The 25,753-nt window shown below is 51.6% G+C and overlaps 1 protein-coding gene across 2 annotated transcripts; it reads left to right on the top strand.

Moving 5' to 3' along the window:
* The first annotated feature begins 1,455 nt into the window (after positions 1-1,455).
* Positions 1,456-22,562, top strand: Wfdc1 (WAP four-disulfide core domain 1). 2 transcript variants are annotated; one of them, XM_041650419.1, is made up of 7 exons: positions 1,456-1,838; positions 12,692-12,881; positions 14,174-14,257; positions 15,155-15,295; positions 18,568-18,609; positions 20,324-20,394; positions 21,282-22,562. In XM_041650419.1, exons 1-6 carry the CDS (start codon positions 1,719-1,721, stop codon positions 20,377-20,379), a joined length of 633 nt encoding a protein of 210 aa, XP_041506353.1. In that variant the 5' UTR covers positions 1,456-1,718; the 3' UTR covers positions 20,380-20,394; positions 21,282-22,562. The 2 variants fall into 2 exon arrangements, with proteins under 2 accessions (XP_041506353.1, XP_041506352.1); XM_041650418.1 differs by having other exon boundaries at positions 20,321-20,394.
* Positions 22,563-25,753: the final 3,191 nt, after the last annotated feature.

Below are 25,753 nucleotides of genomic sequence, written 5' to 3'. Positions count from 1 at the left end.
CAGACACATACATGCCCACACACAGAGACACATACACGCACACATGCACAGGTTGCATTTGGCACATGGCATCTGCTTTATACTTAGGACAGTCCTCATTTGGAGCTGCCATATTGTGCATGCTTAGTGGTCCCATGCCTGTGTGTTGGATTAGATGGCACAAGTACAAAAAAATGGGAAGGGGACCCCAGCAGCGCCTGTGTCAGGCATAGCAGGGTCAGCAGTGTTCATCTACTGCTCAAGGACACAGTCTGATGTATCAGATCTGTGACTTCAGAGTGACCAAAGAGGCCAACAAGAAGAACAGGGAAAACCCGCCCGGTGGAGCTGGCTGTCTAGTTCAGAAGACACAAGGTCAGCCCACCAGTCAGTGTAGATGCGCCCAGTGGTGGTGGCATAGGAGAGACCCTATCAGGAGCCACACTGGAAATGCGGGTCCTGCCAGAGGGGCCTGTGGGACCAGAGAAAATGCTGTGTGTGATAGGGGCATACTGGGAGGAAAAGCCTTCCTGGTGGGGAACTAGGAAACCTGGTACAGTTAAGACGGAGGGAGGTCAGGAGGGTGTCCAAGAGCATCATCCCAGTTTAGGCAGAAGCCAGGCCACCCACGGAGAGACCCAGGAACTAGGCCAAGAGCCTGCTGTCCAAGAATGTAGTGTAGGCACATGTGGAGAAGGGAAATGGGGACTGGGAGCTACTTTTAGGGCCCCAGGTCCCAGGTGCTTATGGTGGTGGGTGGGAGGATGGACCCACATTCATGGGCACCCATTCTGCCAGTGCCAGCCTGCCTCCCAGGCTGTGCCCCAGAGTCCTTTCATAGGTGGCAGAACTGAGGCTTGTACCCCTATCTCCCTGGAAGTGCCACTGGGACTGCATAGAGGGCTGACCCCACCTTCTTCAGGACAGTCCCTCAGGTGGTCCTCTGGGCTTGGGTCACACCTTCACCCCATAGTGTTACCTGATGTCAGAGCAAGCACGGAACCTTCTTCTACCTCGATGTCCTCCTCTGAGAAATGGGCATCCAAACTGCACCCACTTCTGCATACACAGACAGGCATGTTGGTGATGGGCTAGTGCTGAGTGGTTCCCTGCATCAGGATCCTCAGCGCAGATGGACGAAGATGCTTTAATGGGAAGCCAGTCCCATTCTGTCCCAGGGTCACACCAGATCAGGAACCCAGAGATAAGAACCCCTAATCTGCCTCCCCATACCAGGGTCACAGGCTCCTGGGGTCACACCTGTCCCCTCCTTGCAGCACCCCCAAAAGCAGTTTCTGGAGTGGACAGTCACCAGCAGTGCTGAGAGCAGCCACAGCCAGCAGCCCAGCCCAGCCCAGCCCGAGGCAGCAACAGCCTGCTGGTTAGAGAGGAGTGGCAGGCCCCTCCCGGCCACGTCTCTGCCGGTGCCCCCTCCTCCCTCTGCTTAACCATTCGTGCTGAGCTGTCCAACTCGCAGTCACCCTCATCACCGGAGTTACAGGGTGGGCTAAAAATAACCCGAGGACCAGCCATCGCCCAGGGCGCAGGTGCTGGGTGAGGACACAGGATTCCAGGGACCCTATGCCGAGGACCAAGCCTGAAGCAGGCAAAGTCCTTTGGTCCCCACTCTCAGGCCCCACCCAGGCCAGCGTCCCTCCTCCCCTTTAACTCCTTTTACCTCCTCTCCCGGGCCTGCGGAGGTCACTCGTGCTGAAGAAAACCCTGCCACTAGCCTCAGGATGAGCTGCTGGGGCCAGAAGGCCCTTTGGGCTCTGGGCTTCCTGCTGCTACTGGGAACCAGCTCTGCGCAGGACACCTGGGAGGCATTGCTGCCCTCCAGGCTGGTGGAGAAGTCTCGCGTAAGTGCCGGGATGTGGGAGGAGGGATGGGGACCTCCGTGGGTGGGAGGTGACCCAAGGGGCACAGGTCCTCAGATGCTGTGCTTTCTCAGCAGGGTGGGAGTCTTCAATCTGAGCTGTAGTAGATCGTGGGCAGAGGGGACTCAGTGCCCTCCCGAGGACACTCTCCTGCCAGCAGTGAGGAAGAGACATGTCTGCCCCACAGGGAGACTTGGCTTTTTCAAACTTAACTGAAGCATCCTTCTTCCTGGAAAGCAGAGTCTAGTAAGAGTCTGAGGACAAACTGAGCATTTAGTGCCCCCCTCACCCCAACACACTCACCCACCCCCAGTGCTTGAAGCCTGGCTGTGGTGTCTTGCTCAAGCAAGGAACCACTTAGTGGAAAGTATGCCAGCCAAGCTCGAGATGGCAACCTGTTGGTACAAGATGAAGAGGCCAGCTCTCCGGAGCCTTGAGGGGGAAGCAGGCGACCTGGGGACAAATGACAGCAATCCTTAGGAAGGTTCTGAGAAGAAAGCCAATGAGAAGCAGGCACTGCGGGACCCTATGGCTGGGTCTAAGGCAGGGCTTGTCTTTGGCTGTGTGGCTTCAGGCAAGTTGTTTGACCTCTCTGGACCCCAGTGATCTCCTCTGCAAAAGACAGAGTGATGTGTTCCTCTCGGCAAATAGGAGATTTTGTTGTTATTGTTGTTGCGTGTGACATGCATGCATGTGTGTTTACAGGTGTGCACAACACGTGTGTGCACAACACGTGTGTGCACAGACACGTGTGTGCAAGTGCCTGCGGAGGCTGGCACTTGGTGTCAGTTGCTTGACTTTGATCATTCATTCCATTTAGTTTACTAGGGCAAGGTCTCTCCCTGAGCCCAGCCAGGTGGGCTAGTCTAGCAGGCCACTTTGGCCTGGCCATCCTGCCTGCCTCCTGAGCCCTTGGGTTACAAGTGTCCGCCACTCCCGCTAGCTTTTACAGGTGTTCTGGAGATTCCAACTCCAGCCCCACACTTGCATGGAGGGTACAGGATCCATGAAGGCAGCTCCCTAACTCTGGTGCTGGTGTTTTGAGGGCCACTGTTTGGCAGGCACTGTCCTGGGTGTGGGACTTGTCCGCCAGCGCCTGCCTGGGGTGTCTGCGCAGCAGGGTGGGCATCAATAGGAGGAAGGAAGCCCTGGGGTGTGTGAGCTTTTGAGCATCGAGGAGACAGATAAGAGGAAAGGGCTGGGGTGGGTGTAAGGTGGGCACCCTCCAAAGGAGCACAGGTCGAGGGGACAGCGTACCTGTGGTGACACTTCACACACCTGGGCAGATGTGTGGCTTGGTGTGGAGAAAGCGCCCAGGACTTAGAATGGCTGGTGCGTCTCATGGGCTTAAAATCAAAGGGTGGTGAAGTACCAACGCTTGCCTCCTGGGACAGATGCAGGCTCCCGGGGCTGGGGCTGCTGGACTCCTTGCCCGGTTCCTGCCTTCAAGCTGGCACCTGGAACATTCTTGTGCATGACATGAAATAAGTGAGCTCGTTCAGCCCTGCCCAGGAGCAACAGGAAGGTCCTTCTAGGGTTGGAGACATTTGACGTGGAACTTTGAAGGGGAAATATGAGTTTGCCCGGTCAAGAAGCATGGGGCTGGGATACTAATCCCTACTGAGCTGGATGTTTTTGATACAACTCAGGAAGTCACAGGAGGGGAGTCAGAGAGTGAAGGGATTGGAGATGGAGTTCGTATGAGACACCTAACCTCCAAAGGCTTCCTGGAAGAGGCGGCTCTCCTGAAGGGAGTTTGAGGAATGATTAAGAATTAGGAGGAAGCTGGGCGTGGTGGCACACATCTTTAATCCCAGCACTCAGGAGGAAGGTGGATCTCTGAGTTCAAGGCCAGCCTGGTCTGTAAGGAGATTTCCAGGATGGCCAGGACTACCCAGAGAAACCCTGTCTCAAAAAAAAAAAAAAAAAAAAAAAAAAGTTAGGAGGAAGGGGGAATTCCTGGAAGGCTCAGCATGACCTGAAGCTCAGAGGCCAGAGGCCATCGAGAGGGGGTTGGACTGGGAGGAGGGCCCGAGGGAGGGGCGAACTGCAAGGAAAGATGCTTTTCCACCTTTCCCAGGCCCAGCTCTTTGTATCTCGTGCTCCCCTTGGACACAATCCCTGGGCTTTGCATTACCCACAGACATCAGTCCCTCCCTGCTGCCCAGACAGGCATAGGGGACAGAGCGAAAGAAAGTGGGGGGAGAGAACACACCCCGGAGAAGGCCAGGCTGTGACTCAGAGGCTAGGCTTAGAAGTCTTTTTGCACAGACCTATCAAGGAGCTGTGCTGGCTTGGGCCACTCGCTGCCTCTCTCTGGGTCTCAGGCCATCCTTTAACCTGAGAGTGACCAGGAGAGATGCAGTCCACATGTGCTTAGAGGCAATGCACCCTTGGCCTTGCTCCCCTCCGGCTGCTCCGTGCTCATTCCTTGATGACGGTGGGCTGGTCAGACCTAGGGACTCCAGCTGCAGGCATCTGGAGCAGACTTAGCCTAAGGGCAGCTACTTTTATTGAGAACAGAGTCACAGTTAAATGTTAGCTCCAGTATATCTACAACAGAGAATTCATTACTGTCTGGTCTAGAACGTTCTCTAAAGGCTCGTGTATTGAAGGTCTGGTCTCTAATGCAGTAGTGGAGACAGAAGGGGCCTGTGGGAGGTGATTGACAGGTCAGAGCCTGAGGACTGGATGGGTTAGTGGATCAGTCCCCTAATGGACATATACCTGGATGGAGAGTCAGGATGTAGGATGTCCTGAGAACTTGAGAGGGTGGGGCCTGGTGGAGGAAGCAGCTCCCTGAGGACATGAATTTGAAGGTTTAACCTGTCCCTGCCTTTCCTCTCAGCTGTCTGTCTCCCCACTTCCTAACTCTCCACTACTGTCTGCTTCTCCGGCAAACAACGAGACAGCGTTCAGAGTGAGACCTCAGAAACCCTGAGCCCAAGCGAACCTTTCCTGCTTCCCTTCCTGTTGACTTGCTCAGGTGTTTTGTCGTAGTACCAGAGTGCCCATCGCTCGCTCACAGTTGGGAAGGAGCAGCTCATCCGATACACACCCTTGAGGGACATAGCTGTTTTGTCTTTCTCGCTGGCTCTGAGACTTATGCATCTGTGGACTTGTGGGGACAATGAGGTTATACTGTTTATTTCTCCTCTCACACTAGGGTGAACAGCCCAGGCCATGGAGGTGAGATGGTCATTAAACCTGCCTGTCATGTCTACCTACGTCCCCCTCCCTGGTTCATCCCACTTCTAAGCATGTTGTTCAGTGGCGTGGCTTGTATCTGGAGGCTGAATTTTTTTTTTTCTAGAGCAAGGCTGTTCATTTCCTGAGTGACTCCCAGTAGGGGACAGACAGGAACACTAACCCTGTCTTCTCACGTGAAGCCCTAAAGAAAACCTAGGGATGCCGGGTAGTGGTGGCTCACACCTTTAATCCTGGGACTCAGGAAGCAGAGGCAGATGGATTTCTGAGTTTGAGGCCTGCCTGGTCTACAGAGCAAGTTCCCTAGGATTGTCAGCTATGGGAGCCTCAGTTTCCGGGTCTGCAGTGGGGAATACAGCAACAGGTGCCTTGTGGGTTAAGAGAAGGCCAGAGTTGGGGCTGGAGAGATGGCTCAAAGGTTAAGAGCACAGGCTGCTCTTCCAGAGGATCTGAGTTCAAATCCCAGAACTCTCATGGTGGCTCACTGCTGAATGACTCCAGTTCCAGGGGATCCGACACCCTCTTCTAGACTCTGCAGGCACCAAGCACACACTGTGGTTCACAGACATACATGTAGGTGAAATACCCCACACATATAAAAATAAAAACTAAAAAGACCAGGCCTTTGTCTGTGCTTGGCACCACTTTGCGTGTGCGTACACACACACTCATGCCTATGTCTGTGTGTGTATTCATTTGAGTGTATATGCAGGGATATATGTGTAGATATTATGGGTGAAGCTTGCATACATGTGCATGTTTACACATACATATATGCATATGTATGTTTACACATATATTGTGTTGTCTCTGTATGTGTGAAACCTATGACGGTACTTTGGGCCCATGACAGCTGGGACTGTAGGCAGGGACCATCTTTGTCCCCTTCCCCAGAGACCGCCCCGCTCCGTGCTAGCTTTCAGGGTGTCTTGCCTGCACTCTTTGCTCTGTTGCTCTTATCAGTGAGATTTGTTTATCTTTTCACTAGCTGCTTTTGCAGAAGACAAAGGAAGCAGGGGGGTTGCTCCTAGGGTGGGTCTGGCTTACTTAGTATCAGGGGAAAGTCCACCCAAGCTGGAACTGGGCCAAGTGAAGATGGGCAGTGTCTCGGGGTCCAGCCCAGAATTCCTCAGGGCCAGCTGAGAGCCCCAAGCATATAGGCTCAGGCAGAGGGTGTTCATGTCACCCAGAGAATGAAAGAAGACATAGAAAGTTCTAGAGGGGCATCATGTGTGCAGCTGACAGCGACTCTGCTCCAGCTGAAGTCTTCGGAGCACCCTCCTGGGAAGAGCCCCATGGCCTGCTGTGGAGGCCCAGGGCATCCTCACTCTGAGCCCCAGCACATAGGCCAGGGAGATGCTTATTTTTAGATCTCTGACGTCTGAATTCCAGAGGAAGGGCAAGTGGGGCTCCAAGGAAAGTTGGCTTTCTTCCTCCACCATGCAAACCAGACCTGGAAGACATTTTTATTGGTCTAGCTATGAAGTCTCTAGAACATTCCAAAGAAGGGCAAAGCTCTCTTATGGAATGAAGGGGTGGAGAGTGCAGGGGAGGAATGGGGTGAGCACAAATTTGCAGGTGAGGTGCCAGCTCCCTAGATGGAGGTCACTCCACAGTTCTCTCTAATGGGGCAGTACTGATATTTACCCTCCAAACAGCCCAGAACTGGAGGGTCGAGGGCAGTCTGCATACCATCCTCCTCCACACATCACTTATCTGTGTGGACCTCTGCTTTCTCATGAGCCCTGTCCACAACATGCATTTCTTTTTATTCATGTTGTTTAAAAATGTTTGAGTTGTACCTTGCATGATATAAGACATTTTTTATTTTTACTTTTTAGTTTTTTTGAAACAGGATCTTATGTTGCCCAAGCTGGACTCGAACTCCCTATGTCACTGAGGATGACCTTAAACTTCTCATCTTCCTGTCTCCACCTCCTGAGTGCTGGGGTTGCAGGCATGTGCACCACATCCAGTTCATTCAGGGCGGGGATTGAACCCTGGTGTTTAAGCGTGCTAGGTGAGCACACTGCCAACTAAGCTTCATCCATGGCCCAAGACAAACCCTTGGGGTGTGTCTGTGTGTGTGTCTTGTGTTTGTCTGGATGTATATCTATGTGTGTGTATCTATGTCTGGTATGTATCTATGCTTGTGTATGTCTTGTATTTTGTGTATCTATGTGTGTGTTTATGTCTGGTATGTATCTATGTTTGTGTGTGTCTTGTGTTTGTGTGCGTATCTATGTGTCTATGTGTGTTTATCTATGTATGTGTGTATGCGTCTCTGTGTGTGTATCTACGTATGTGTCTCTCTGTATGTGAATCTATGTGTGTGTGTCTCTGTGTGTGTATCTATGTGTGTATGTCTTGCATAGGTCTCTCTGTATGTGTATCTGTGTGTGTGTCTGTGTGTGTCTCTCTATACGTATCTATGTGTGTGTGTGTGTCTCTCTGTATGTTTATCTGTGTGTGTGTATTTGTGTACATTCACACAGTCACCAGTTCTCTCTGCTTCTAAAGTGTTTCCTTCCCTCCCCTCACAGAGGAAACCCACACCCAATGAGCATTTGCTTACTTTCTCCCAGCAGCCACCCAAGGGCTCTGTCTCTGTGTGTGGGGGGGGACTCACTCTGCACACGATCTGCATGGGACAACACGTGACAGGTTTGGGGATGTGGCTGGTTCGTGTCCTTCCCCAAGGCCCATGTGATGTTCCAACCTGAGATGCCCATCACTTATCCACCCGGCCTCCTCTGGCTGTTTGAGGACACTGAGCTTGAACCTCCTGATTCTTCCCTCTCACGCCCATTGCAGGGTCATTTCCTGTGGGTGGCATCAACCAAAAAAGGTTTTGTCAACCTCTATAGGTACTAGAATCTCTCTCCAAGTTAAGCACAGCCATCAAGCTACTGAAGAGCGTAGGGGAATCACTCTACTTGAGTCTGGCATGTAGAGCTGAGAAACATCTGAGTGGTATCCAGAGTTTCTACAAGGCAGGTGTTTGGAGACACCCTTAAAATATGGTCCCTAGTGGGGGTACAGATGAAGGCTGAATAGCGTGGGAAGGGGGTGCCAACACACTCCTGAAGGATACTGTCTTTCTGGCTGAGCCTCTGGCTTTTGTGAGGGATTTGATGTGCTCTTGTTTGGTTTCTAGTTGACAATATAGGCAGGAAAGAAGGGTAGATTATGACTACAAACAAGGCTGGGAATGAGCTGTTTCTAGAATGTACCTGGATGAGAATGGCAGATGGCTAACTGTGTCCTGAACTGGCTGTTTCCCAGGAGAGGGGAAGCTGGGGTGTGTGAGATGAAGGACCCTCAGAGCCAGGCTCCGGAGGAGTCAGAATGATCCAATCTGCCTCTGTCTCTGGAAAACCGCATTGACTTGAGCAAGATGCCTGTTCTAGTCCCGAGCCTCTGTTTCCCCATCTGTAAAGTGGGCTAATAACACCTTCAGCAGGGCACGCTGCAGGCCCCGGTGTGGGGTAAGAGCTTGTCAGGAACTGCTTCAGGCCACAGCCATGAACCAGATGGCCCAGATTCTGAGTTGAGCGCTTCCTTGGGTGGTGACCATGTGCCTCGGTTTCTTCACTGTGGGACAGTGCCAGCAAGAGACCCCCATCTGAGAGGGAGATAAGGCCACACCCAGCAATTGTCAGAGAGATGTGTGGGCGCAGAAGCCACGTGCCCCTCCCCTCCTCTCCCAAGAACTCTGCCACAGAGAGGTTGTCACTGTGAGGTTGTCACCGTGAGGTTGTCACGTTCCCACTACACTATTTGTTTTTGGGGGGGGGGGGGGGGAGTCTGTCTCTGAATGTCCTCTGAGCCCAGCTGGACCAGAGCCTCTGGGGCCAGGGACACATTTTTCTTTTCCTTCTTTTCTGTGTTTAAGATTTTATGTCAATGGGTGTTTTGCCTTTGCATCACGTGCATGCAGTACCCACAGAAGCCAGAAGAGGGTGCTGTATTATCTGGAACTGGAATTACAGACAGTTGTGAGCAGCCATGTGTGTGCTGGGAATCGAACCCTGGTGTTCTGTAAGAGTGGCCAGTGCTCTAACCACTGAGCCGTCTCTCCAGCCCTGCCGGCTTTAGAACCTGTCTTAGCATCACGCCTCAGCCTGTGGCATTGCGGGTGCCCAACCAATCACTCCCAGAGAGTGAAGTGCGGAACAGAGGCAAGGAGTGGTGAAGGGCCTTGGTGTAGGTTGTTGACAGAATGTTATACAGATGGGAAGGAAGGTCCCTGAACCCACAGAGTCAAATGCGGTAGAAGCCGTGGTAGTCACTACGGACTGGGATGAAGCAGTGTGGGTGCTGAGCTGGGCACCTCACAGGCCAGGTCTTACCACAACCACAGCAACTACTCTATCGCGCCCATTGTGAAGTGAGGACAACTGAGTCTTGGGTAAATTGGTGATTTTTTTTTCTGTAGACTCAGTCCCACAGCTCTAAGGTTCAACCCCAAACTGATCTGATTATTAAATTTGAGCCCTTAATCTGGACTCTGTCAGCCTTGGTCCCATTCCTCTTGAGTCTGCCTCACGGTCAACCCAGCTCCTGGGTCCAAACATGAATGATGAGCAAAGGGTGTCAGGAAAGCAGTGGAGAGAGGGGACAGCACGTGCAAAGAGCAGGACGGATGCAAGTCAGAGATACCGGTAGCATCACGGCAGCCTCTGGAATATGAATCATGAGCTAGCCCTATCTAGTCTTTAGACTGCGGAGTCCTAGTGAGATAGAACACATAGAAACAGACACCCAGACAAACACGCAGATACCAACACACATACACATATGCAGATGTACACACATGTGTACATCCATGCACACAGGTACATCCAGGAGTGACAGAAGACTGCATAGGGTGTTGCGTGTGAGCAGAGTACACAGTGACCATCCAGGCAGGTGGTGGACAGCTGGAAGGGAACAACCAGGACTTCTGGGGAGGGTGCAGTAGGAAGATGGGAGGGAAGATGGGGGGAGGGGGGAGGAGAGGGGTTTGGTGAGCCAGTCCTGGCCTGACCCTTGGGGCTGTCAAGCCTTTAATCTGGGACCGGGAGGGGCTGCAGAGTACACCCTGTGTTTCTCTGAGTTCTCAGATCTCAGGAAGCACCTTTGTTGAGAGCTTTTCTAAGTGACACCTTGTAGGGCACAGAGTGTTCTTCCAAACTGTTTACTCAGGGCCCCTCAGTTCTCAGTCCCCAGGGAGCATCTGTTGTCAGGAAGGGGAGTAAGGTGCTTATCTCCACCGTGAGAAACAGGCTGTGTACCCATGGGGACAGCAGTAGTGGGCATAAAATCCGTTTCTCCGCAGATCCCTCACTCAGGCTGCCCCCCAGAGAGACAGGAGGCCAGGGAGGTTAGAGAAGAGGCCATCTGCTGAGCCCCTGGCACCACGGTGCCTGCACATGGAACCTACTGGGAAGAAAACCTGTCACCTCCCCTGACAGTACCCGGTGGCTCTCAGTCACCCTCTGAAGGGGCCAGCATGGCTGTCATGGTGGATCAGGATTAGGGTTGGTTCACTTAATTCTGTAGTTGATGAATGTGGAGTGGAAGGTGAGGGCTTATGTCCCCTGCTGGTAGTTTCCAAGCAACTGGGGACAACATACAAACTTAGGAGACACAGAGGGGCGGAATGCTGAAGACCAAAGACAGCAGGGGTCGGAGGGCCCACACAGGTCTCCCTTGAGTCTCTAGGGACTTCTAGCATCCAACTTTCCTCTCCATACCCATGACAATGCCTTTCTCTTATCATCTGCTTCTTTGGTTCATTTGTTTATTTTTGCATGTGTCTGGGGGAGAGCTGTATGTATGTGTGTTTATGGGTAGACCTGTAGAGAGGAAGGGCAGATGTGTGTACCTGTGGAGTAGATGTTTGTACGTGTGAGAAGTGCAGCTTGGGTGCGGGTGTGTGCATTTGTGTGCACATCAGAGCACAGCCCCAGGTGTTGTTCCTCAGGCTCTGTTCACCTTCGTTTTGGTTTTTCGTTTGTTCATTCTTATTTTTGTTTGTTGTTTTTTTTGTTTTGTTTTGTTCTTTTATTTTTTATTTTATTTTATTCAAGACAGGATTTCTCTGTATAATGGCCCTGGCTATCCTGGAACTTACTCTGTAGACCAGGCTAGCCTCAAACTTAGAGATCCAGCTGCCTCTGCCTCCGGAGTGCTGGCATTAAAGGCATGCGACGCCACTGTCCAGCTCTCACCTTGTTTTTTGAGACAGGGAACTCACAAAATAGGCCAGGCTGGCCGATCTCTGCCTGCCCCAGCACTTGGGATACCAGCGCTTTGCAGTGGGCCTGGATGTTTACAAGGGTTCTGGGAAATGAACTCAGGCACTCACACTTGCGAGGCAAGCTCCTTACACTCCTTACTGAGCCCCCTACTTTTCACAAATTGAGGGAGCAATCTGTACAAGCTTAAAGAGATTTCCTGGGTGAAGAAGGCTATAGTCAGAGCACCCCCATCTTAGCTGACCCCACCCTGCCTGCTTTTGGTCCCACCTACGTGCCAGCTTTCGGATAGGAAACCGAAAGCCACTCACTGCCTGTTCTGATGCCAACCGGAGGGGAGGGGGGAAAGCAGGATTTATTCCCTGCGACCACACTCCCCCTGCAGGACATCAGCGGTAGTGCATGGTGTTTGCAGCCTCAGAGATGGCTGCACAGGAGTGTGTGGGTAAGGACTGTACCAGAAAGATCCAAGCATCTGCTAGTGAAGGAAGGCCACCTTCAGGAGGATGTATACGCTGAGGGTTGGAAGATGATCCAGTCAGAAGATAGACGCAGAGCAATCTTCCGGGCAAAAGACTAGTTTGTAGGAGTGGCCTCTGGTGGCAGGGAGCTAGCTTCCATTCAGGGACCAATGTCACGCTGGGCACTGTGCATGTCCCATCACAAAACCCAGAGAGGTGCTGTGTTGTCGCCACATGGAGAAGGGTCACATCGCAGAACGCTAACTCCCAGGACCCAGACTTGAAGTCACCAAAACTACAGAGTAGAACTGGATAGAACTGGATGAGTCAGAGCATGGTTAAGCCTCTCTGGCGCCCCGCACCAGGCATCTGCTTTGTCTGGCTTTGGATTAGTGTAACAAAAGAGAGCACACAAATGTTCTCCAGTGCCAATACCACCTCCATGTTAGCAGCATGTGAGACTTATCCAAGACGTTAGGGATTATACATTCTGTGTGTGATCTATGAGTTCTTAAAGCTCTAGACATGTTGATGGATTGTAAAAAAAAAAAAAGATATGTTTATACAGAAATATACATGTTTCATATCTGCATGTGTGTTGACATGTACACCCATATATGTATAGACACATGTAGGCAGACAGATGAGAGTTATCTCATGGGGTCATACTTAGAATGCAGATGGCTGCGTTAGCATACGCTCCGAAAGCACCCTCCTTCCATGGCTCCTTCCTTCCCTCCTCCCGTCCTTTCTGCTTCCCTCTTGCAGCCATCTCTTTGGGGACTCAGAGAAACAGCAAGTCAAGCCCAGAACTGCTTCAGTCACCTACCTGCCCTAGCAGCAGTTCCTGCCCATGTAACTGTTTTCCCAGGGAGGAAGCTTGGGCTGAGAGCCTAGGTTGACGCCCTTCCACTATCTCCCACAGGCTGAAGAGGGTACACCAACAGGCCCCCGGCAGCCCCGTGCAGACCGCTGCCCACCACCCCCACAGACGCTGCCTCCAGGTGCCTGCCAGGCCACACGCTGCCATGCCGACTCCGAGTGTCCGCGACACAGGCGCTGTTGCTACAATGGCTGTGCCTACGCCTGCCTGGAGGCTGTGCCCCCTCCACCAGGTGAGCTGAGCTGGGTCAGGGGATTAGGGGTCGTGTGGATCCAGTGCTGGGCTGAGGAGGAGAAGGAGCTGAGCTGTGTTTGTGCTGAGCTGCCCAGCCTGGGTGCTCACCTGCAGCCTTCAGCTGCAACTCCGCCATACCTGTGGGGTGCAACTGCCTCACCTTCATGTGTGGAGCCAGCCCAGCATGGAATATACACACTCCAGGAATAATGTCACCACTGTGAGATTCCACCCTTTAAATAGGGGTCTAATCTGTGGGATGGCTCAACCTGTAAGAGAGTTTGGGATAGAGGGGTTAGGGCACCTGCAACCAACCCTGATGACCTGAGTTCAATCCCCGGAACCCACGTGAGGAAAGGAGAGAACACGTTCACCACCTCCACATGCACACCCCCCCCAAAAATAAACATTTTAGATGCATGTATGTCTTTATATCCAGGGTGGGAATGTAGCCCTGTTGGTAACACTAGCAAGCACAAAGCCCTGGGTTCGATTCCCACCACTGTATAAACCAGGTGTGGTGGTACACACTTGTAATCCTAGCACTCGAGGAGGTGGAGGCAGAAGGATCAGAAGTTCAAGGTTGTTCTCAGGAGTTCAGAGCCTGCCTGAGCCGCGTGAGGCTCTGTCTCAAAAGATAACAGTAATAAAATCATGATCCTTTCCTTTAAAATCCCTGACCAGCGCCCTATGTCCCGAGCTGGGCAGCTCTCCTAGTTATATCCCCAGGCAGCTCTTCCATGCACAGGGTGTCCCTAACATTTTCCCCGACAACTACAAAGTTCACTTTCTCCCAGCTCTGGGATCCTCCTCTGTGAGCGTGCTCCCTTGCCGGCAGCCCCTCCGCCAGCAGGTCCTCCCCTCCTTCCCGCTGTTACAGGCTGCAGGTGTCTGGGTTTACTGTTTTTTGTATCTGGTGTCCCCCACTTGGAGTTGGCCCCAGAGGGCTGTATCCTTCCCATATCCCGGTACTGTGGTCTCTGGACCCATGCAAGGCACTCGGTGAACACGGAGGCATTCATTCATTTCCCGTCAGCAGGGGTGGTTACGTCAGTTAGCGATAACGACAACAATGACAGCTGACCCAGGTCTCTCAGCCTTAGCACTTGGCTGTGGGATTGGGGTACAGGAGGGTGACGGTGGCCTAGACACTGGAGGCTTGTAGCATGTCCCCGTGGCAGTGTGCTGGAGCCAATGTCACCTCTTCGATGAGGTGAGATGCCCCTCCCTCAAGGTTGGTCGTGTCGAACTGCCATAGGAAGCCCTTCATCTCACCCAGTTCTCTGTCAGTTCTAGACTGGCTGGTGCAACCCAAACCCCGATGGCTTGGTGGCAATGGCTGGCTGCTGGATGGTCCTGAAGAGGTGTTACAAGGTACTTGCCATGGGTCCCCAAGTCAGAGCCAGCCTGTCCTTCTCACTGGGCTTCCATGGGTCACAGGGATGCTGGCTGGGGACCCAGCCTGTTTTCTGTGGCCTGGGTGAAAAAAAAAAAAAAAAAAAAAACAGCGAGGGCCTCCCTGATGGTGAGCCTCCATCTCAGCAGAGAATGAGAAGAAAGGGGATCTGGGACCCCTAAAGTCTTAAAGGGCCTAATTGCCACCTATGAAGAAGGAATCCTTATGTGGATGGGGCATGGAGGGTGATTTCTTAAAGGAACCACAAACAGGCCTGAGGCCCAGGGGTTTGCAGAGGTCGGGCTGTACATGTGTGCACATAGCTGTACCGGTGGCTTTGCACACCCCCGTGTGGACCATGTCCATCAGGGCATGCTACACCTGGTCTTGTGGATGTGGTTGAATGTGTGTGTGTGTGTATGTGTATAAGCACATGTGTGAAAAAGCATGTATGTATGTGTTGACTGGGGTGTGTTGTATGTACACGGGTGACTGTAGCTGTCTGTGCATGATTCAGGGTATACCCGTGCACATGTATTCACATGCGGTTCTTTTGGGTGATGGTGTGTTTAGGATACGGTGACTGTGTACATGTGCACTGGGTGCTGGTGGGAGGTGCTCTCTCAGAGTGTCTGTATGCAAGGCATAGGTGCCGCTTAGAGTCCGGAAGCAGGTGGGAGGTGGTCTCTCTTGGTGCACATGTATGTACAAATATGTCCCGGAGTCTGAGTGTCCATGTGTGCACCGTGTGAGAGACACACATATGGCTTGGTATCTGGGTGGGGCTAGAAAGTGGCCTTTCTGGATGAGGTGCTGGGGTGCACTGTCTGCTCCCCAGGTCATCCATCTGAGACCTGGTCTGTGTCCCTCCACAGCAGAGGCATGCAGCACCACTGAGGATGGGGCAGAGCCACTACTCTGTCCCTCAGGCTATGAGTGCCACATCCTGCGTCCAGGGGACCCAGCCCAGGGCATACCTAACCATGGGCAGTGCGTCAAGCAGCGCCGACAAGCAGGTAAGAGGGGCTGCTGCTCCGAAGAACTCTGCTCTGGCCCTGCCGTATTCTGCCCCGGCCCTGGCCCCGCCCCAGCCTCCCTGGCCCCACCCTAGTCTGCCCTGCCCCACCCCGGCCTCCCTGGTCCCGCCCTAGTCTGCCTTGGCCCCGCCCTAGTCTGCCCTGGTCCCGTTCCAGCCCACTGCCTGCCACTTCAGGCTGGCTCAGAGTACCCCCTAGCCTCACTTCCTGCTCCCTCCGTGTCCTGCTCTTCCTTGTAACTCCAGCTCTGAGTCAGCTACCTGGTTGGCCTTGGAGGTCAGTCTCTTCATTTCTCTGAGCCTCAGTTTCCTCCCCTGTGCAATGAGGACCAATTCATGTTGTCATGGGATCAGATGAGAACATAGGTGCAGAGTTCTGGGAGTGAAACCAGGTAGTCACAGGTGTTGGGGAACACTGGATCTTGTGCACCCATCTCTAGGTCTGTCTTTAACCCCACAGAATTTGAATGTTTAAAATCTATTATTATTGTGTATGTGTGTGTGCACGCAGGGCAGAGCAAGAGAAGGCGCATGCCACACATGTTACCTGTGAGAACTTTGAGGAGTCCAGGCTCGCCCTCCACCCTTATGTGGGTCCTGGGACTCAAACTCAGGCCATCAAGCTTGGGCACAGAGCAGGCACCTTTACCTGCTGAGCCATCTGCGTGGCCCAAACCTCCTAGAACCTGAATTGTCTGAGAATCCTTGTTTCTCAGATGGCAGCTGGCCATAGGTGCACATCTGTCGTGGAGGTTGTGGATGAAGCAGTGGAGGCACAGGCTCCAATCGGTGTGGGATAGGCTGAGAGCAGGGTGATCAAGCCGCGAGTTGGGGTTCTGTAAGGAGCAGCCAGGCTAACCTACACATATGATGACTATTGTGGCTCCACAAATCTTCCCGTTTACGACTGCCGATCCCTGGACGCCAGGTCACAGGGAGGGGAGTAGCAGGGGCGGACCTGCAGACATAGAAGGCAGGCAGCCATCAGGGCTGCAGGACAGAGGGATGCCCTCCCTGAGAGGCCTCAACTGGGCTAAGGATGCTTCATATATTGGAAGCCCCAATCCCTGCCTCTTCTGACAAGGTCTCATGTAGCCTAGGCTGGACCAGACCCTCAACTTACTATAGCTAAGGATGGCCTTAAGTTTCTGATTCTTCTACCCTGGGATTACAGGCCAACACCACACATGGCCATGCTGGGTTATGCACAAGGGGATGGAGCAAAGGGCTTTGTGTAGCAAGGCAACAACTCTCCAAACTGAGCTGCATCCTAGCCCCAGAAAGGTCCTTGTAGTCCGCTGATCTTGCTCATTTGATTCTATAGTTTCTAAGACTGGCGTAAACCAAACCGGTTCAGACCAGTTCTAGGGAGTCTGAACCCAGTCCAAAGAAACCCACATCCTGGGGGAAGCTGAGCAGAGAGAGCAGGCCGTCCAACAAGACCACACCAGCAATGTCCAAGCCTGAGAAAGAAGTACAATGAAGGCAAGAGTGCAGGCTCAGAACGTGGGAAACATCTGCAGCCTGCTTCTTCTTTCCTGAGTGTGGCTTTGCTCTGTCACCATAGACTTTCACAGCCTCAGTTTTTCTATCTGTAAAGTGGGGCTTGGGGTGATGCAGTAGGCACTGCAGGGGCAGATTCTGAAGCTCAATGGGTGTATGCCACCTCCAGCCCAGGCACAGTAAGAGGGAGGAATCAGGTCGGGGATCTGCCCCACCAGCTGCAAAGGGCATGTATAAACCTGAGCATGCACCTGTGTGTGCTTGCACCTGCATGTATCCACATGTGCTGTGCCTGCCCCCTTCCCCCAGGAACACTTCCAGCCTCCCAGGTGGAAGCAAATTCTCCCTAAGTGACTGCAGGGCTGTCACTTAGGAATAATTAGTGGCGATTATATAGGAATTTGGAGTCATCTTAAAGTCCCTCACCTTCCTTTAGGGCAAAACTCCCAGCAGATAGAAGAAGACATACACGCCACAGTAACTGAGAGATACAGTTAAAAAAAAAACAACAAGGTTTTTAAACTGCATATTCAGAGTAATCTCAGACTTAAAAAAACACTGCAGAAACATTACTGGGACCATCTCCAGGCCCAGCACTGGCCTCGACAAAAATACTTCTTATCAGGGTAGGGACGTGGGAAATGAAGAAATATAAGAATATGAAGACACTTAAAAATAATAAGACAGAAAACATAGAACATGTCGGGAGGGCATTCCGGTGACTGATATCCTGAAATTCCCCTGCGTTTATTTTCCCACGGCTTTTATACCCAACGTAAGAGGGGGGGACGACAAGGTAACAAAAGACTTTATCAACATGATACAAAAGGAAAACTCCCACAGTCAATGGCTTTATCATTCTGAGACATTGAATCATCAGCATTCTGTTGTCTAGGCAGGGAAGGTGCTCTAGGTCATGTATTCTGAAGGCCACCATTCCCTAGGTGACCTCATAGTTACTAAAGAAGGACCAGAAATATGTTTGCATATCCTGACCACCTGTCAGGATGACACAGACTTACTAGAATGAGCTATTTTAATTTCAAAAGCAATCACCTCCTGAGTCAGGCCGCACAACTACGCCTGTCCCTCTCCTGGCAGTCAGATGAGGTGGAAATGGGCCTGCATTTTTCGGCCCCCACACAGCACTGTTAAAACATTTTTCTTCTCCCTCCCTTTTCCTCAATAGAAATGGACATACGTGTTTTCTTGGGCCATCTGAGAATTAATTGTTGGGGCTAGATAAATGGCTGGGTGTGTAAGAGTCCTTGCTGAGCAAGTATGAGGAACTGGGGAAAAAAAAAGCTGAGTTTGGCCAGGTGTGAAATCCCTCACAGCTGATGGGTCAGGCGGAGCCAGAGAGACTGCCAGCCTAGCTCCAGGGTCAGTGAAAGACCCAGCCTCAAAAGAATAAGGTAGAAAACGGTAAAGCGGGACACCCAGTGTTCTATGGCTTCCAAGCGCTCTCTCTCTCTCTCTCTCTCTCTCTCTCTCTCTCTCTCTCTCTCTCACACACACACACACACACACACACACACACACACACACACACCTGCATGCATGCACACACACTAAATTGCAGGCTCTTGACCACTTCCTAGGGTCAGTCAGGAGAGTATTTTTAGTCTCAGGTCCCCTTTGACCCTCGAAATAATGTCAAAATATCTGTGCAATGCTGCAACTGGAAACTGACTAGCACGGCCTCCCGAGCAAGTGTCTAAAAACTTTCTCTTCCCACTTGTTTTCCAGAGGGGCGGATCCTGCGGCAGAAACTTCACAAGCAATACCCAGGTAAGAGGAAGAAGGCACTCTTTCTCTGCAGAAGACACAAGGAAGAGAGGCAAGCATTTAAGAGGCAATGGAGATATCAAAGTCCAGGGCTGAGCTAGAGAACAAAATGGCAATTAGGTTTGAGAAATAAAGCTGAGCCCTGTTATTACGATGTTGGGCAGGACAGATGTGAGCCAGAGAGGGGTTCAGGGCAACCAGGTCCTCAACCTAGTGTCAGAATCTGGGAATGGGCACAGCTATGTCTCTCCTACCCTCACTCAGGGAATTGGAAGAGATGATCCTTCCTCCATCTTTCTGGTTGTTCATGTATATGAGAATTTATACATACACCCACTCATTCGTCCACCTAATTATTCTTACATCCATCCATCCATCCACCCATCCATCCATCCATCCATCCATTTATCCATCCATCCATCCATCCACCCATCCACCCATCCATCCATCCATCCATCCATCCACCCATCCATCCATCCATCCACCCATCCACCCACCCATCCATCCATCCATCCATCCTTCCATCCATCCATCCATCCATCCATCCATCCACCCATCCACCCATCCATCCATCCACCCATCCATCCTTCCACCCATCCACCCATCCACCCACCCCCTTCTTTTTCCATCTACCCTCTTATCCATTCTTCCACCCATCTCTTCATCCTTCCATTCTTTCTTGCATCCCTTTCTCTGATCTTCCCTTCTCATCCATGCATCTGCCCATTCACCCATCCCTCTGTCCATCCTCTCTTCTACCCATCTATCCTATCTATCCATTTTTATTAAAAGATTTATTTATCACCTATACAGTGTTCTGTCTGCATGTATGCCTGCAGGCCAGAGGAGGGCACCAGATCTCATTACAGATGGCTGTGAGCCACCATGTGATTGCTGGGAATTGAACTTAGGACCTCTGGAAGAGCAGCCAGTGCTCTTATCCTCTGAGCCATCTTTATAGCTTTATCTATCCATTCTTCTATCTGTCTGTCTGTCTGTCTGTCTATCATTCATCATCCATCATTCATCCATCTACCTGCCCACTCACTCCTCCATGAATCCACCACTTGCCTATCCACTCATCTACCTGTCCATCATCAATCTATCACCCTTCCATCCATACAGCATGTCTTTATCAGTCACTACTCACCACTCAGGGCTGGAGGCTGTGACTCCATCTGCCAACACAATGAACCCAGTTCCTCTCACAGAGTAGCTCAGGCAGGAAATTCAAATACTCATAAAGCTTATGTGGTTACTTCATGTGATAAAGGTTCCAGATGTCACATGCCAGATACCACGAGGACCCTTTAGACCGGAAGAGTTTCTAAGGAGAAGAGCTTCCTAAGGAGGGATCTAGAAAGCTCAGCCTATGGAGTTGGAGGCATTGGCAGTGGGAGGATGTGTGATGATCAGGGGAAGGTGTGGCTGTCCCTGTGGCTGCAGGGCGTGATGAGTGTGAGCTGAGGAATTGGGTAGGCAGGAGGACCAAGGATAAGGCTCAAAGGTGCAGCACCTAGCGGCTTTGAGGCCTTGGGCTCAGTCCCCAGGATACTAAAGATGGAACAAAGAAATGCAGGCAGGGGCCCTGCTGAGGCAAGAGGAGAGCATGCAGCCTGCCATGCCGTGCCAAGGCATCCTCTGGTGCGCACAAGGGGCCCGAGGTGAGAATTTAAGCAGAACATCTGTCCTGACAGCTGTGTTCTTGTTGCAGAAGGGGACTCCAAGAATGTGGCAGAACCTGGAAAGGGACAACAGAGGCACTTTCAATAAAGCAAAGACTGGCAGGTAAGTGGAGGTGAGCTGGTGGCTCAGACAGCCATCGTCCCCATGTTGGCCACAAGAGGGCGACATCAGAACGTCACAATCCCTCCAAATCCCAGTAGGTCAGAAGCAGAACCTAAACCTGGCTGTTAACCTCCTTTCTAGTCTGCCGCCTTCACGACTCCATGCCCGTGCCCCACAAATCGTGTCTTCTTCTCCACTCTGCAAGTCAGTACTGTGGGGAGCACCTGTCTGACCGTTGTGGTGCCAGCACCCCGGCTCAGCATTAGTTGTGGTATCTGCTGAACCCCATTGCTCAGCAGTAGCCGGCGGTCTCCACTAGACACCACAGGTGGGGTTGACATCCCGTTAGAAGGAAGTCTAAGCCAGCCACCTGGTAGATCAACAAGGAGGCCACAGATACACCAGGGAATGGCTAGCAAGGTATAGGAGCTGCCTCCAACAAGTGTGAGGGAGACCTGAGGTGTGTGTGCCGGGGGACACTAAGCTGCTCACAATTGAAAGCTGTGGAGACTGCTGTCCCCACGGTGCATCACTTCAACTGTGAGAACCTTCGAGAGGCTGCTGAGAGGACAGGGATTCAAGGAGACTCTCTGCATAGGGGCTGCCCAGCAAAACAGCCATGCTGAAACACACGCCCTACGCTGTAGCCTTAAGTGAGTATCTCCACTCTCCAAACCTGTTTTCCTGTCTACAAAATGGGTATGATGGGAAAGGATGATCAGTAGCTAATCAGGGACCATGGGGACCTTAAGGATTTCATCTTTGCAAAAACACATCTTTCTGGTGCTCCTGATGGGTCCAGGGCAGATGGAAATTTAAAAGGCCTGAGTTCTTTGCCCTGCCCACAACCGATTCATCTGTATCCTTCCCCTTTGCTTCCTTTACAGCCTTTGAGGACCCTTCCTATGCTTTCCAGATGCTAAACCTCGGAAACAGGAAAAGAATTCAACCCTAGACATCATGGCCAGTGCCACAGAACAGAACTCCAGAGCTCCCAGGAACTCCCAATCCCAGTGTGGCCCAGCCTGGCATGGCAACTTGGGGGAAGCCCCTGACAAGTTCTGGGTCTCTGCTCAGCACCCTGGTCACATGAGCCTGCAGCTTCTAGGTGACTTTTGCAGATTTTGACTGTGAAGACCTATATCCAACCCAAAATAAATCTGCCCACCACACCGTAGAAATGAACTCCTTTATCAGACCTGAGCCGCAGCTGTGTGCGCACATCTGTTGCAAGGGTCTCCGGGACCACCAGGCTGGTAGAGTCATGACCCTCTGGAGGCAAGAAGGTAGTTCAGTTCAAATGACTACGTAGCTGGTGTTGGCTCACACTTCAGGGTGAAAACTTTCCTGGCGATAGTTAACTCCATCCCAAGTACACAATAAAGCAGGGACGTGATTATATCAAAACTCTTTGTAAACTTCCTGTGACACCCTCTGTAAAGATAAGGTCCTATAGACTGACTGCATGTGACCCCTTCCATAAAGATAGGTCCTATAGATTGACAAGCTCACAGACAAAGTCTGTGAAAGGATCTGGTGTGGTCTCGGCCACACAGATAGCAAAAAGGTCACCAGGCTCTTCACCACATCCTCTCCTAGCCTTCCGGACAGACAACAGGTTATGCATCCCTTCCTTTGAAAGAACAGCCCTGGGTGTTTAATACGCCAGATTCCCCTCATGCTGATCTGTGAGGACAAGGCAGTGCCTCCCACAGTCTGTGAGTGTGTGGAGGTCAGAAAACAACCCGTGGAATTGGTTCTCCCCTGGCACCGTGTCTCAGGGACCAAACTGAGCTTGTCCACTAGGTGTCAGCACTGAGTCATCTCAAGCCTGAGTTACGGCTTTAACTATTTAATATCCTCAAATGTGCTGTGCTAGAGGCTACCCCTTGGTGGATGGCCAGGAGTGCAGGGATGCTGTGTCTCCTGAGGCCAGAGTTCTGAGTGCATCGCCCCACAGCTCAGGAGCCCTGGGAAGCTGGGGAGAGTAGGTGAACTGGGAGCTGATCCAGGTCAGTGACCTCCATGGGCCAAGTCCCTTAACAAGGACTTCCCTGTAGGTGCAGATGCAATTAAACAATGTCTTTGTGCTCTGGTCTTGCTGACCTTGGCCCAGTCCTCTCTGGGGTTTTCCATCAGCTATTCCAGTTTAATTCCCCACACTTGGCCCCCCCCCTTTTTTTCTAGAACATTCTCACAAAATCAGTATACTGACTGATCTAAGGAGAAGGTAGGTCCCCTTCGAGTGGCCATAGGGCAGGATGTACTAAGTCTGTGACCCCCAGGGGGGATCCTCTTGTGCTGCTACATGGAGCAGTCACGTGATCCTGGGTAAAGCAGACAGGACTCTTATCCCCAGAACCCTTCTTCCTACAGGCTCAGTGACCTAACCTGGCAGAGTCAAGGTGGTGCCTGTCCCTTTATGAGATAAGTGTGGGAGAAAGCCATTCACGGGCTCTGGGGGAGGAGCTGGGGAGGGCTTCCTGGAGGTGGGAAATGTCTGAGCTACATTTCTGAGTATTGGTCTCTGGGGCTGCCATCCCTAGGGGTCACCAGCCAAGTAGCTAAAGACAGCAGAAACACAACCCATGACTTAAGAGCCGGATCCTCAGCCAGTGGCCTTGGGCAGCCTCTAGGGCCTGTCCAGCCCTTAGGACAATGGAAACCGCACCTCCCCATGACTGCAATGGGAGTCAGTGGAATGCTGGAGGAGGAAGGTTTAACCCCAGGCTAAGAGAAAAGAGAGTGGGCTAGACAGATCTGGGGGCAGGGAAGGAGACAGGGAGAGGAGGTGGGGAGCTCTTGACCATGTTCCAGGACTGGCTTCTATGCCACATGGCAGTCATGACTCCAGGGTCCTCAGTGTCTGGTTTCCTTGACTTTGGTTTGGACTTGCTCAGTGGGTTTATCTTGTTTGTAAGCAACGAAACTGAAGCAATACAACCTCTGAGTTGGGAGAGGCTGACGGGGTAGACTCTGTGAAGTCTGTCAGAACCTCCTTGAATCTACATGCTTGGAATCTCCTGCCCTGAGCTCCGAGACCCAGGAGAGAAAGTCAGCAGGCCACAGTCACGGGCAACAACGGAGCTCCTTGGTGGCCATACCACCTGTGCCTGCTGCATCATAGCTGGGGACAGGCACAGCCGCATCCCCAATCCACACCCATCCCACACCTGTCTCTCCTGCTCACGGAGACTCCGGCTTCTCACCGGGTCACACTCAGAGTGGTTCAACAGGAGTCCGGAGATGGGCAACACCCTACCCATTCGATGAGGGAGTCCTGCCCTAGCCAGTCCTGGAGAGGGGAGAAGCGAGGAGCAGGAAGACCGACTCTCCTTTCACTAGCTATAGCTGAGCCACGTAATAGCTGTTCGCCACCTGCAAGTCATCAGCAACCGGCTGCCACTAAACGCCACCAGAAGCCTCCTGCTCCTGTTACCCAGGCTCCAAGCAAGAAGTCAGAATGTCCCTTCTGTGAAATCAACAGGGTTTATTACTAATATATTTCATATATTAACTGTTGGAATTTGCACCTGACCCTTTAAGATTATGAACCAGTCTCCTCAAGATTTTTTATTATTATTATTTATTTTCGAGACAGGGTTTCTCCGTAGCTTTTGGTTCCTGTCCTAGAACTAGCTCTTGTAGACCAGGCTGGCCTCGAACTCACAGAGATCCGCCTGCCTCTGCCTCCCGAGTGCTGGGATTAAAGGCATGTGCCACCACTGCCCGGCTCTCCTCAAGATTATATGAAATCTTAAAAAGACTGGTTTATTTAATATTTATTTCTATATTTATATATGTATGTATTGTGCATCTGTATACATATATACATGTATATGTATACACACATATGTGTGTATGTATGTATGTATTTCACAGCTGAAAGAATAAGGCCATCAATGAGTTTGTTGTTCTTACTTATGATCCTGGTTAGTTTTTTGGTCAACTTGACATAAACTAAGTTATCTGGGAAAAAGAACCTTAAATGAGAAAATGCGCCCATCAAACTGACCTATAAACAAAGCTATGGGCTACTTTTTTGATTTATGATTTATACGGGAAAGGCTCAGCCCACTAGGGGACATTGCTACTCCTCAGATGGTGGTCCTGGGCTCTAAAGAAAGCAGGTTGAACAAGGCATGAAGAACAAGCCAGTAAGTAGTACCCCTCCATAGTCTCCTCTTAGCTGCACAGATGGAGTTCCCTCTTGGGTTACCCTCCAGCCTCTATTTACTTCGGCACCTCCTGAGGCTATGTACAACCGGCCCAGGATCACAAGCGGCTGGAAAAAGGGGCTGTGCAGAGCCAAGGGCCCAGACTGACCAGGAGGGTTGGGAGGAGACAAAGACCTCCTTGCTCCTTGACTCTGCTTTCCACAGGTTCAAATTGTGCACAACTTACCAACAAAACGTACATTACAGCCCCAAAGACTAATGGAGGAACCTGGAGCTTGTGAGCTTCCATGAACGGCTCTCCACTGAGGAGCCCACAATGGACTGTGATGTCCCCTCCCCCATCCATCCATCCCTCCTTCTATGACAGAAGATGAAGACAATTCTATGATATCATGATCACGAGCCACATTTGATTGGGATGCAACACCTTCCTTCTGGAATGTTCTGCAACCTCTTCCTGATGCCCGATGGCTACATTGTTTGAAGAAATAAGCCAATGACCATCTGGGACACTTTTCCTTTGGGACCGGAGTCTCCACCGTGAGGTGGCTATTGCTGGCTCAGGCTCAGAGCAGCTGTGATGATCTCCCAGACTCCTGAGTCCCTTGGTAGAATGGGGATGGGGGATATCAGACCCTCCCCCGAGACCAAGTCACTTGCTGGCTCAGCTGTGTGTAGCTCTCCTGAAGACACTAGAGTGTGCAGGAGAAGAGGGCCAACTGGATGGGGACTCATCTGTGTATCGCCAATGTTGGGTGATATTGATGGGGCGGGAACTGTTGATGGTGTAGCTACCTTCAAGGCAACCACACTTCTGGAGACAATCCCAGGACAGTCACCAGCTCACCAAGAAGAACATGAGTGATTCTGATAGTCCCACCAGCTCACCAAGCTGGACATGCATGATTCTGATATTCCCACCAGCTCACCAAGCTGGACATGCATGATTCTAATATTCCCACCAGCTCACCAAGCTGGACATGCATGATTGTGATAGTCCCACCAGCTCACCAAGCTTGATGTGTGCAAAATCTCTTCAGTCTGTCACTACCCTCTCTGGGGTGAATAGAAAGATCCCCCCCCAAAAAAAAACTCACTCACAACCGCAGGACTGAGATTCAGGCTGGGTCTTTAGGCAGGAACAATGACAAGTGTCTTTCATTTTTTTCTTTTTGGTTTTT

This window comes from Microtus oregoni, unplaced genomic scaffold (assembly GCF_018167655.1).
Source record: "Microtus oregoni isolate MIOR12 unplaced genomic scaffold, Mior012 000004F_ref0000308, whole genome shotgun sequence".
Taxonomy (NCBI): domain Eukaryota; kingdom Metazoa; phylum Chordata; class Mammalia; order Rodentia; family Cricetidae; genus Microtus; species Microtus oregoni.
Note: the sequence above shows the minus strand (reverse complement) of the source record. Positions and strands in the feature narration are given on the sequence as shown.

What these genes read in the sequence shown, in the direction of transcription:
- Wfdc1 (XM_041650418.1), top strand. Translation starts at nt 1,719, where the DNA reads ATGAGCTGCTGGGGCCAGAAGGCCCTTTGGGCTCTGGGCTTCCTGCTG. An exon ending in GGCTGGTGGAGAAGTCTCGC is followed by an intron (nt 1,839 to 12,691) that starts GTAAGTGCCGGG and finishes TATCTCCCACAG; the next exon opens with GCTGAAGAGGGTACACCAAC. An exon ending in GGCTGTGCCCCCTCCACCAG is followed by an intron (nt 12,882 to 14,173) that starts GTGAGCTGAGCT and finishes GTTCTCTGTCAG; the next exon opens with TTCTAGACTGGCTGGTGCAA.